Genomic DNA, 12,737 nt, shown 5'->3' with positions numbered 1-12,737 from the left:
CACCATGAATAACAAAGACACCCGCATCACTTGGGAAATTTTAGGGGTTCAGAGGCTATCTGCCAGTAACTGAGATAAAGGTGGGCCAGCTTCTTTTCTCTAGTTGCGGTGAGCGGGGGCTACTCTTCGTTGAGGTGTGGGCTTCTCACTGCGGTGGCTTCTCTTGTTGCGGAGCACGGGCTCTAGGCATACGGGCTTCAGTAGTTGTGGCTCGCGGGCTCTAGAGCGCAGGCTCAGTAGTTGTGGCGCACGGGCTTAGTTGCTCCGCAGCATGTGGGATCTTCCCAGACCAGGGCTCGAACCCGTGTCCCCTGCATTGGCAGGTGGATTCTTAACCACTGCGCCACCAGGGAAGTCCCTAGCTTCTTTATTCTTTATCACACAGAGGTCTTAGACTACTCCCTTCCTGCCCCCACTTCTGGCATCTCTCTTGTGTTAGCCACACTTTTCCAGCAGCAAGTGAAGACAGCAGGTTCAAACTTCCAAAGGAGCAAAAGTCATATAACTGCCAGTCCCTGGGGCATGAAGGGGGAGGATGGAGAACTCCAGGGGGAGCAGCGTCCAGAGCTCTGGGGATGCTGCCCAGCACGGCTTCTCCCTCTCCTGACCACCATCTCCCCTGTGCTCACTTCCCAAGGAGGTTTTACCCTCCGAGGAGCCACCGAAGGTGCTGGCAAGCCCAGGACATGGGCTTCCCTAATATGCCTATGATGGAACTGTCTCTCAGTGGCCACGTGGGCCACCTACCATTGCCTGAGCCAACCCCCAACACCCTGTGGCCAGCCTTGGACACTTGCTTCCCGTGGAGCTGGGGAAGAACAAGCTAGCCACACTGGACCCCATACTCTGAGAATTGGGGAAGAGGTTCTCCAAAGGGAAATTGGAGCATGAGAAGATCTTGCTGCAGGGCAGGGCAGGGCAGGCAGAAGCGTGGAGTCGGGACACATCACCCTCCTGATACTACACACAGAGCACAGCCAATAGGGATGCTCACGCCCACCTCAGTGTCCACGGTTTTTATTGGGGTTTCATTACATAGGCTTGATTAAGACCCCCTTCCTACACCAAGCATCCAAGCCTTGATCAAATACCCTCTCTTCTTTAGACCAAGGTGACAGCCCTCGGTGGAAAGCTCGTGGGGGCCCAGTACCTGCCCAGCTACCTCTCCCTCAACAGCTGGTACTCCCCAAGCCAGTGCTACCTGCAGCTGCAGCCGCCCTCCCTCCCCCTGCAGGTAAGGCTTTCAGGTGTGCCCTTCTCGAGCAGGACGGGGCCCAAGAAGCAGCATGCACGTGCCTCCAGGGAGCCTGCACATGCCCCAGCAGGGTTAATGCTGATGCTGACACAGGAGCCCCATCCCTCCAGCAAGGGGAGTATTGCATGGAATGAATTCCTGTAATTTATTTATGATGGACATTTAGGCCAAGGCCAGGGTTTACTGTGATGTCACCTGCCCTCAGGGTCCTGTTGGCCCTGGTTCCCCACTGTCTGGAGTTTCTTGTGCAAAGGCACCGGAAGTCACCCACCAGACACTTGCAGACACACCGAGTGCAAAGATGAGACGAACTCAGAGCTGGATCTCACATTAGTTCTTCCCAAGTCTGTTATTCCATGATCCAAATTAAGTAAGATGCGTGAAGATGTGTGTGGAAATAGGGATCTGAAAACACTGAGCAGAAAATATGGAGACTTCCCATACACCCACTTCCCCTGCACGCAGTTTCCCTGATTATTACCATCTGTTAAAATTGATGAGCCGCTATTAATATGAGATTATGCACTGAAGTCCCCAGTGTATGTCAGGGTTCCCTCTTGGTGGTGCACGTTTTATGACAAATGCACAATGTCATGTATCCACCGTTACAACGTCGTACAGGATCGTTTCACTTCCCGAAAAATCCACTGTGCTCTACCTATTCCTCCCTCCCTCCCTCCAACCCCTGGCAAACGCTGAGCTTTTCACTGTCTTTATACTTTTTCCTTTTCCGGAATGTCATAGAGCCAGAATTATACAGTGCGTGTCCTTTTCAGATTGTCTTCTTCTTTTTTAAAAAATATTTATTTATTTATTTGGCTGCAGTGGGTCTTTTTTTTTTTTTTTGGCTGTGTTGGGTTCGTTGCTGCACGAGGGCTTTCTCTAGTTGTAACGAGCGGGGGCTACTCTTCATTGCGGTGCGCGTGCTTCTCATTGCGGTGGCTTCTCTTGTTGTGGAGCACGGGCTCTAGGCACGTGGGCTTCAATAGTTGTGGCACGTGGGCTCAGTAGTTGTGGCGCATAGGCTTAATTGCTCTGCGGCATGTGGGATCTTCCTGGACCTGGGATTGAACCCGTGTCCCCTGCATTGGCAGGCGGATTCTTAACCATTGCGCCACCAGGGGAGTCCTGTGCCGGGTCTTAGTTGCAGCACGTGGGATCTTTGTTGCCACTTGCGGGATCTTCGTTGTGGTACGTGGGATCTTTTTTAGTTGCGACATGTGGGACCTAGTTCCCTGACCAGGGATTGAACCCAGGCCCCCTGCATTGGAAGTGCGGAGTCTTAGCCACTGGACCACCAGGGAAGTCCCCAGATTGGCTTCTTTCATTTAGCAATTTGCATCGAACTACGTCCGACTCTTTTTCTGACTTGAGAGGGCCTTTCATTTTCGTGGCGAATTATATTGCATCATATGGTTTGGATCAACTGCGGTTTGTTTGTCCCCTCACCTGTTAAACGATATATACGTATATGTATGTTTTATAAAGCACTCCGTTAATTCCCCTAATTGATGCTCTGAGGGCTGAGCCCGGCTGCCGTGGGTGGTGGCAGGCTTGCCAGCATTGCCTCTAATGGAAACCACTTGCCAATGGGACTCCCGGGCCCTACCAGTCCTGTAAACCTCTGAGATCCCCTCTCCGAGGGTGCTGCCCAGCCCTGAGGGGCCCCTGGGACGCATCTTGGAGGAACTGAGGTGGCAGGGCTGCCTACTCCCTGGGCTTAATGGCCCTCTGTGGGGGTTATGAGAATGAGAAACTCCAGTGAGGTCGTGCCCAGCTAGGCTGCACACGCTGTTCTTGTTTTAATACTGTTTAACCATCTGTGCAGCGTAGGGGTGCTGGGGTTGGCCACCTTCTTGTGGGGGTGGGAAGGAGTCCCGTGTCATGTCTGCTGGGACGACTGTTCCCGTAGGCGAGGACTTGGCTGGGCCGCTCAGAATTTCTTCTTGGAGGGACACCTCTGTCCTGCCTCAGTCAGGTCAGCAGGCGCCAGCTCTCCCCGTCCCAGACTGTCATCGAGGGGCCCTGAGTGTGACCTCAGGGCATTGAGGCAAGAGTGACCATGCCTGGTGCAGTCCCAGCTCTGTGTTGGGGCCCTTTCTTCTTCCTCCAGCACCAAGGGATGTGCAGGGAGGAGCTGCTCTGTAAATGGGGCTGTCACCCCAATATTTTAGGGTTGCTCTGATGCCATGGGGTTAGTTCGTGAGAAGAAGAAAAAGATTTGCACTCTTTCCTTTTTTTCCCCAACATCTCAAACAGAAAGAGACTTTTGTTTGGGTGTTGTTATAAGGAGGATATTTGCAAATTTAAAGAGAAATAAAAAAAGTATAATAAATAACCATACGCTTTTCACCTAGATTTATGAATTAATATTTTGCCTCCATCCATCTACCCACCCATCTACCCACCCACCCACTCACCTACCTACCCATCCATCTACCCATCCACCCATCCATCCACTCATCTATTTATCTCTCCATCCACCCATCCACCCACCCATCTACCCACCCCCCCCACCGATCCACCCACATCCATCCATCCTCCCATCTACCCACCTATGCACCCATCATCCACCTACCACCCATTCCTCCACGCATCTACCCATCCGTCCATCCACTCACCTATTTATCCATCTGTTTCTTTCCACCTTATTTATTTATTTATTTTTTCGCGGTACGCGGGCCTCTCACTGTTGTGGCCTCTCCCGTTGTGGAGTGCAGGCTCCGGACGCGCAGGCTCAGCGGCCATGGCTCACGGGCCCAGCCGCTCCGCGGCACGTGGGATCCTCCCGGACCGGGGTAGGAACCCGTGTCCCCTGCATCGGCAGGCGGACTCTCAACCACTGCGCCACCAGGGAAGCCCTGCCCCTTTTTTGACTGCAATATTTGAAAGGAAATTACAGATATGATACTTCACTCTTAAATACTTGAGCATAATGTGTCTTAAAAATAGGGACGTTCTTCAACATGACCGCAAGGTCATTGTTATATCTGAGAAAATTATATTAACTCAATCATATTGTCTAATTCACAGGCAATATTCAGATTCTCAAAGGTGTCCTCGAGATACAGTTTATATATAGTGTGTGTGCACACCCATGCATGCCTGCACATATGTGTGAGTGTGCATGTCTTGCAGATGTATGCTTGTGCATGTGCACATGTGTGTGTGCTCACCTGTGTGTGCGTGTGTGTATGCGTGCCTGCATTTTACTCAGGATCAATTTAAAAGTTGCATTTGGCTCTTCTGTGTCCGTAATCGTTCTTGATCTAGAACCCTCTCCCTGCCTTTTCATTGCCATGACTTTTGCAAAGAATTCAAGCCTGTGATCTTGCAGATTATCCCACATTATGAGTGAGATTCAGGTTAAAACATGGTTCTGGCGAAACTACCATGTACGTATTCCTTTTGTTGAGCGCCATCAGGAGGCACAGATTTGGGCAGCCCCACCCTTGCTGAAGCTGGGTCTGGTTCCTACCAGCTCTTTCCCTCTGCAGGTGAAGCTAATAAATAATCTGGGTGACACTCTGAGGTCCCTGCCACAGTGTCCTGAGCCCCAGCAACCTTTCACCAAATGCCTTTGGCATCTTTGATGATTCTTGCTGTAATCAGTTATCACATTGGCTTTATGATGGATACTGTGATTTCTGCACTTATGATGATTCTGACATTCCTTCTAAATTTATTAGCTGGTAAAAAAAGAACTTGCCCCGCTATTATTTTTGCTGTATTATGGTTGTTTTCAGTGTGCCTATGGACTTGTGAACTTCTAAAAGATGATTCAAGGTGTTATAATTTGTGACCACCATGCTTCCTTTTTTCATTTCAGATTTTGGAATAACTTTAGACTTACAGAAGAGTTGCTCATATAGCGCAGAGAGTTCCTGCATATCCTTCATCCAGCTTTCTTTCCCTAGTGTTTTAAATTGTTTGTCTTTTTGTTTCTGTGAGGGTACTTTATATATTTTGGACATTAGACCCTTATCAGATATATGACTTGGAAGTCTTTTCTGCCATTCTGTGGGTTGTCCTTTCACTTTCCTGATAGTGTCCTTTGATGCAACAAAGGTTTTTAATTTTGGTGAAATCCAATTTATCTATTATTTTTCTTTTGTTGTTTGTGCTTTTGGTGCCGTATCTCAAAGAAACCATTGCCAAATCCAAGGTCATGAAGGTTTACCCCTATGTTTTCTCCTAACAGTTTATGGTTTTAGCTCTTACATTTAAGTCTTTGAACCATTTTGAGTAAACTTCTGTATATGGTGTGAGGTAGGGTCCAACTTCATTCTTTTGAATGTGGAGATCCAGTTGTTCCAGAATCATCTGTTGAAAAGACTGTTCTTTCCCCTTCAAGAGGTCTTGGCATCCTTGATGAGAAGCAGTTTGCCATAGATGTTTACTTCTGGACTCTGAGTTCTATCCTATTGATCTATATGTCTGTCCTTATACCAATACCACACTGTTTTGATACTGTAGCTTTGTAGTAAGTTTTGAAATTGGCAAGCGTGAGTCCTACAACTTTGTTCTTTGTCGAGATTGTTTTGGTTATCCTGGATCCTTTGCATTTCCGTATGAATTTTAGGATCAGCTTTTGCACTTGGACAAAAAAGGCCACTGGCGCTTTGTTAGGCTTCCCCCTAATGTTACCATCTTCTGAGACCATGACACATTCGTCAAAACTAAGACATCAGCACTGGACATAACTAAACCCCAGGCTTTATTTGCATTTCCCTAGTTTTTCCAGGCACCTGCTTTTTTCAGTCCAGGATCCCATGCAGGATCTCACACTGCATTTCGTGTCCTCCAGTCTGATGGTTTCTTGGTCTTTCCTTGTCTTTCATGACCTTGACACTCTTGAAGAGTTCATTCTTCTTTCTGCTACTCCAGTTTCCCAGATTTGGCTGTGGGAGTGAGTACCTTTGGGTCAGCTCCTTAAACAGGTGGGTTCTTGTCTTCAGTTGGAAGTAGAATGACATTTATTAACCACCCACAGTGAACAGGTGTGATGTTGAGAATGATACGTTCATCATTCATTGGATCCTCAGGACCTTCTGTCCAGGAGATATAACCTTATTTTACAAATGGGGAAACTGAGGATCAGAGAGGTGAAATGACTTGCCCAAGGACCCACAGTGAGAATGATACTCACCGCTCACCACCTCAGATTACCCTCCTCTGGGCATTCAGGGTGGCCCAGACGTTTGGGGAGAGTCATGGATTGTAAAACATGGGGCAGAGGAGGGAACCTCTGGGGCAAAAGTCCAGAGGATGACTTCTCATGCAGCCTGTAACATCAGTGTTGGAAATGGTCACCCTCCAAGCTCTCGGGGAGGTCACAGGACCTGGGAGACTTCAGCTGTAACACAGGGAATGAGGGCAGCTTGGAGGTTAAGCATGGGGCTCTGGCTTCAGCCCTTTGGGGTTTGAATCCTGTCCCCACCACTCACTGATGTTGGGAAGGGATCAAATCCCCTCTGGAAACTTGGGGATTGTGATAGAACCCAACTCATCAAGTGTATATCCAATGAGAAGTTCCTGCCCATTGCCTGCACTGGTGCCTGTGAAGTTAGGGAATAGTCCCCAAGACCATCCCCCATCAATTGCAGAATTTGGGGGGGTCACCAAACCACCTTCAGTTTCTTTAATCTCTGGAGGGAGTCACAGAATCCCTGAAAGCTGTTAGAATCAGTTACAGTTTAATACAGTGAAAGATACAGATTAAAAACAGGCAAGGCAAGAGGATCATGAGGCAGGGGCCAGGTGAGTTCTGAATGTGAACTTCCAGTTGTCCTCCCCCCATAGAGTCAAGGACAGTGTGGCTTTGCCAGCAACAATGTGTGACCACATGCATGGTGTACTGCCAACCAGGGGTGTTCACCCGAACCTCAGTGTCCAGGGTTTTTATTGGAGGTTAGTCACATAGACATGGCTAACCACCTGCCTGGCCGACCCTAGTCTCAGCCCCTCCAGAGGTCAAACTGATATAGTGTGGCCCAATGTCCCTACCGTAAATTATATTGTTAGTATCTGGTGTGCCCCAGACCCCAGATAAACAAAGACTCATCAGGCAGGACATTTCAAGGCCTTAAAGATCACCTTCCAGGAGCAAGGGACAAAGGCCAGACCTCTCTTAGGCTAGGTTCAGATCCTTACTACACTGCACTCACGGAGAGTTTCCATCCCCTTATCACGGTTCATCCGCAGCACAGCCCCATTTACAGAGCATCAGCTGAGGTTGCCATGGTGATGTGGCCACAGCCAGGACCAGATGCCGAGCACTCAGTTCTGAAGCCAGTGCTCCTCCCTCAGCTTTCTTGGCCTCCCTGTGGCCCCACAGTGGCCTTCTCCCTAGGGTAGGCTGTGGCATTGGTGCTGGGCTGTGGATGTCAGGCATGGCTCCCCATGCTACGTGTCTCCCACAGGTTGGGGAGGATGCCCATTTCCCAGTGAAGTCCACGTGCCCCTGCAATTTCACTCTGTACTATGAGGTGGCTGCGAGGGGCAACATTGTGCTCTCGGGCCAGCAGCCTGCCCACATCACCCAGCAGAGAAGCAAACGGGCAGCCCTGGAGAAGCCCATCCGCTTAACGCACCTTTCCGAGACAGGTGAGCTAGGCCACGGGCTGGAGGTTCCTATATTCCTTCTGAACCATTGAGACTGGGGTGGGCGCCCCAGCAAGGAGGAGTAGGCAGGGTGCAGCCAGGAGGGGGGGCCTGCCTCAGGGTGGAGGGCACACGTCCCAGGCAAGACCGGGTTGGGGCCAGGAGGTTGGGCAGTGACCAGCTGTTGGAGGCATCGCTTCTTGAGGCTGCCATGGGCTGGGCCCCTGCACAGGCCCACGCTGTGCCAGGTTGCCATCTGCCAGGCCCCTTCCGCCTTTGCCCAGACTGATTCCCCACGTAGGGGTCCTTCTTTTCCACATGTTCCTCACAAGACCCACCTCCTCCCCTGGGTCTCCCCAGCCTCGTCCTCTTCACAGCCCTTCTGCCTCAAGCAGGATCCCCTAACTAGGGACTGTGGACACTTGCAGGATATTCTTTGTTATGGGGCCTGTGCTGTGCACTGTAGGCTGCTGAGCAACATCCCTGGTCTCCCCCCACTAGATGCCAGTGGCAACCCCCCTACACACAGTATGACAACCTAAAATGTCTCCAGATATCACCAGTGTCTCTAGGGGGAAAAGTGACGCCTGGGTGTGAATCACTGAGATAGATAGATAGATAGATAGATAGGGAGACAGATTCATAGATAGAATTATCAATAGATAAGTTGATGGATGGATAGAGTCATGGATAGGTGGGTCGATAAAGAGATGGCTTTATAAATAGAATCAATAGATAAATTGATAGATGGATGGTTAGATAGAGTCATAGATGGATGGATGGGTGGATAATTGGATGGATGGATGGATGGATGGATGATGGATAGGAAGGCGGGCAGACAGGCAGACAGGACGTCAGACAGGGTCTCTCTCATCCACGTCAGTTTCTCATCCTCCACACTACTGATGTTTGGGGCCGGATTATTCTCTGTGGGGCTGTCCTGTGCATTGTAGGGTGTTGGATAGCATCCCTGGCCTCCACCCACTAGATGCCAGTAACACCCCCAAGTTGCGACAACCAAAATTACCAAATGCCCCCTGGGGAGTAGCATTGCCATGGTTGAGAACCACTGGCCTGAATGGTGCTTTGGACATTGTGCGTCCACATCCTCTTGGGTTGATCTTCCCTTCTGGGTGAAATAACAGGGGGTGTGAGTATCCATGGAGTAGTTGCCCTGGGCCAGCCCTGGGCTGCCATCTCTTCGCGCCACCCCCTATGTAACCCCCAGAGCAACTGGGGCATCGGTGGTTCTACTGTGGGATGCTGAGCTTTCATGTCTCTCCCCACCTTTGACTTGTCTAAGAGCCCTCTCCAGCCCCAGCAGCAGAGGTCAATGTGTGCGTGACCTCTCTCCGGCTGACCGTGACCCCCAGCATGGTCCCCCTCGGCCGCCTGCTGGCCTTCTACGTCAGGGAGAATGGAGAAGGGGTGGCTGACAGCCTCCAGTTTGCTGTTGAGACCTTCTTTGAAAACCAGGTAGAGCATCGGGTACCAAACTGGGGGAGGGAGAGGCGATGGGCAAGAGTCATCAGGGCTGAGGGCTCCAGGGTGTCGGGGCTGGGGTAGACTGCACACAGCTGCCACTCAGACTTCACATAGTATGACAGGCAGGACTTTTAAGGGTTGCCCTACCTTCAGGATCCTAAGTTGCGTCTTTACTGGAGATCCTCCAAAACTCACCCAGATGGGGATTCATTACACACAGGAAAAGTGGTCAGCTGTTCTCTGTCCCTGCTGGGCTCCACTCACGTCCCCCCAAACGGGCTCCGCCCCCCACGTCCTCTCCCTGCGCCCTCCAAAACTGGCTGCAACATGTCCTCTGTCACCGCCCCTCTCCCCACCTCTCTTCTCCCCTCCCATCTTCTGCACAGAATGTACCAGTTGCGCCAGCCTAGTTCCCGTCATTCAGCCTCCCATCCTTTTCCTCATCTGGGCAGCAAAGCCAGGGTCCCAGCTGAGCTGGCGAGGACCGACTCTTCTCGGAGGGCAGAGAGGGTGGGTGGGTGGGTGGGTCTGGAGAGTTTGGTCAAGCTCCCGAGTTTTCTGCTGTGTTTGGGTCCAGGTTTCACTGACATATTCAGCAAATGAGACCCAACCCGGGGAAGTCATCGATCTGCGGGTCAGGGCTGCAAGGGGCAGTTGCGTGTGTGTAGCTGCGGTTGACAAGAGCATCTACTTGCTCAGGTCTGGGTTTCGGCTGACTCCCACCCAGGTGAGCGGGGGCCCTTGGGCACTGGGCTCCAGCATCTTCACGGACGTCTCTTCCTTTCCAATAACTGAAAAGCCCCGTATAAATCCAGATTGTCTCTCTTCACTGGGTTCATTCTCAGCAAACCCCATCCTTGTCGCTGTTTGGGTGCAGTTAAAAGATCTTGGAGTCAAATCCAATGTCACGTTGTCCGGGTCCCACCTCTTCAGCCCCACGCTTCCCATCTTAAAAATGGGTTAATGCCACTGACTCCGGTCTCCTAAGATTGGTTCCAAGTGATACATTGAGAGGAGGTTGAGATGGGAGCATGCCAGGCCAGTTTGGGTTGAAAAGAAACCCTCAGTTGACCAGTTCCTGCTCCCCTTTGTTTGTAGGTTTTCCGGGAATTGGAAGATTACGATGTTTCTGATGCTTTTGGGGTGTCCAGGGAGGATGGACCCTTCTGGTGGGCTGGGCTGATGGCCCGACGACGCCGGCGCTCCTCCATCTTCCTGTGGCCCTGGGGTGTCACCAAGGACTCCGGGTTTGCCTTTGCCGTAAGGAGAGGTGGTCTTGGACCCCACCGCCCCCTTCTGAGCTCCTTTTCCTTTGAAACAAAGGGTCTCGGGGTACAGAGATGGGTTGGGGTGGAAGTTTCCAAACTTTTAGCATTGCAGAATCTTTTTTGATTGTCCCCAGTGGAAGCTCATATGTGGACCCTCCCAATTTGCAAAACGGACGAGAGCAGAATGAGTATCCATTGATAACTTGAACTTGTTCTGGAGCAATGATGATGAAAGTGCTTTGGTGGAAGGAAAACCTACACTATGCGTGCAGGTGCCGTGTTCTCAGGTCCCTTGCTGACATTTGTAGCTCAAATCTGTCCCCTTCCTTCCTGGCTCCGGGGACCAGGGCGCTGCTGGAGACACAATACACACAAATGTCATTCTAGCCCACTTTAGCATGCTGGCGGTCTCCACTCAAATGCATGAGAGCACTTTTCATCCTAGGTTTTAAATCATTTAAAAGGCATCCTTGGGAATCCTCTGGTGGTCCAGTGGTTAGGACTCTGTGCTTTCACTGCTGGTGCCTGGGTTCAATCCCTGGTCGGGGAACTAAGATCCTGCAAGCCCTGCGGCATGGCCAAAACAAATTAAAATAAATAAAAGGCATCCTTTTCCTCCCATTTTTATTATGGAACATTTTCAAACATATAGAAACGTTGAACAAATTAGCGAACACCTATAGATCCACCACTTGGATCCCACAGTTAACATTTTGCTGTATCAAATATATATACCAATATATATACATATATATCATTTTTTTATTAAAGAATTTTTTTGATGTGGACCATTGTTTTAAAGTCTTTATTGAATTTGTTACAACTGCTTCTGTTTTATGTGTTTTGGTCGTGAGGCACGTGGGATCTTACCTCCCCGACCAGGGATCAAACCCGCACCCCCTACACTGGAAGGTGAAGTCTTAACCACTGGACCACCAGGGAAGTCCCTGTATTATAACAGTAATAACTGCAGCCCACAGTCATTGGCTCTTGGTCTGGATTAGGCACTGCACCAATTGATTTGTTTTAAATAGAGGTGAAATTCGCATAGCAGAAAATTAACCCATTTTAAAGTGAACAATTCAGTGGCATTTAGTACATTCACAGTGCTGTGCAAACCAGCACCTCTGTCTAGTTCCAGAACATTTCCATCACCCCAGAAGGAGACCTGTCACCATTAGCAGTCACTCCACACCCACCCTCCCCCAGCACCTGGCAACCATTGATCTGCCTGTGGTTTTGGACGTCTCATATAAATGGAATCATACAAGATGTGGCCTTTTGTGCCTAGACCACAAACGTGCTGGCCTCCCCTCTGCTCTGCCCTGGATGGTTACTGGGTCCCATGACCCCCTTAGTCCGTGTCACCAAGCCTGGAGAGAGGACTGACTCCCTCAGGGCTACGCAGCAGTGATGTTGGGGCAGTGACCTCTGGGACTACAATGTCCACTTCCCCACTGTGGGTCTGGGCATTATCTGTTGCCTAGGAAACAGGACTGGTGGTGATGACAGACCTGGTGAGCCTGAACCACCGGCAAGACGGCGGCCTGTACACTGATGAGGCTGTCCCTGCCTTCCAGCCCCACACAGGGAGCCTGATGGCAGCAGTGTCCTCCAGACAACCCCCCAGGTAATTGTCACTGCCTCGAGTAGGGTTGTCTAAACTCATACTGTTGACATTTGGGGCTGGATCATTTTCTGCAGTGAGGCTGCCCCACGCACTATAGGGTGTTGAGTGGCATCCCTGGTCTCCACCAACCAGATGCCAGTAACCCCCCACCCCTACCCCCAGTTGTGACAACCAAAAATGTCTTCAGACATTGCCCAGTGTCTCCTTGGGGCCAGACTCACCAATGGCCTAGTGTGCTGGGGCACTGAGCACTTTGGCTCTGCTCCCCCTAGTCCTTGGACCCATCCAAGTGCATGGAATTGGGGGTTGGGGGTGCAGAAGAGAAGGAAGGTGTAACAGGGGAGCAGATCTGCCTAGGGACAGACAAATTGGGGCAGGGTGGGAAACTGTGGCTTGATCCTCCCACTCCCAGAGACTCTGCTTAGAAAATTCTCTCTATTACCCTTTCTCCTTCCTCCCACCATTTCCTCCTTCCTTCTGTTCCTGTCTCTTCCCC

At 50.6% G+C, this 12,737-nt stretch overlaps 1 protein-coding gene across 1 annotated transcript in view; it reads left to right on the top strand.

The window, feature by feature from the left end:
- The window catches only part of CPAMD8 (C3 and PZP like alpha-2-macroglobulin domain containing 8), a 98,863-nt gene that overhangs the window by 25,671 nt on the left and 60,455 nt on the right, over positions 1 to 12,737 (top strand). Inside the window, exons 13-18 of the mRNA XM_067733125.1 lie at positions 1,106 to 1,234; positions 7,678 to 7,861; positions 9,162 to 9,334; positions 9,921 to 10,070; positions 10,442 to 10,603; positions 12,099 to 12,241. Of these exons, the coding sequence (XP_067589226.1) occupies positions 1,106 to 1,234; positions 7,678 to 7,861; positions 9,162 to 9,334; positions 9,921 to 10,070; positions 10,442 to 10,603; positions 12,099 to 12,241 (941 nt within the window). The remainder of the gene's footprint in view (positions 1 to 1,105; positions 1,235 to 7,677; positions 7,862 to 9,161; positions 9,335 to 9,920; positions 10,071 to 10,441; positions 10,604 to 12,098; positions 12,242 to 12,737) is intronic.

This window comes from Pseudorca crassidens, chromosome 3, assembly GCF_039906515.1.
Source record: "Pseudorca crassidens isolate mPseCra1 chromosome 3, mPseCra1.hap1, whole genome shotgun sequence".
Classification (NCBI taxonomy): Eukaryota; Metazoa; Chordata; class Mammalia; order Artiodactyla; family Delphinidae; genus Pseudorca; species Pseudorca crassidens.
The sequence above is the reverse complement of the archived record's forward strand: the minus strand, read 5'-3'. Positions and strand labels throughout refer to the sequence as shown.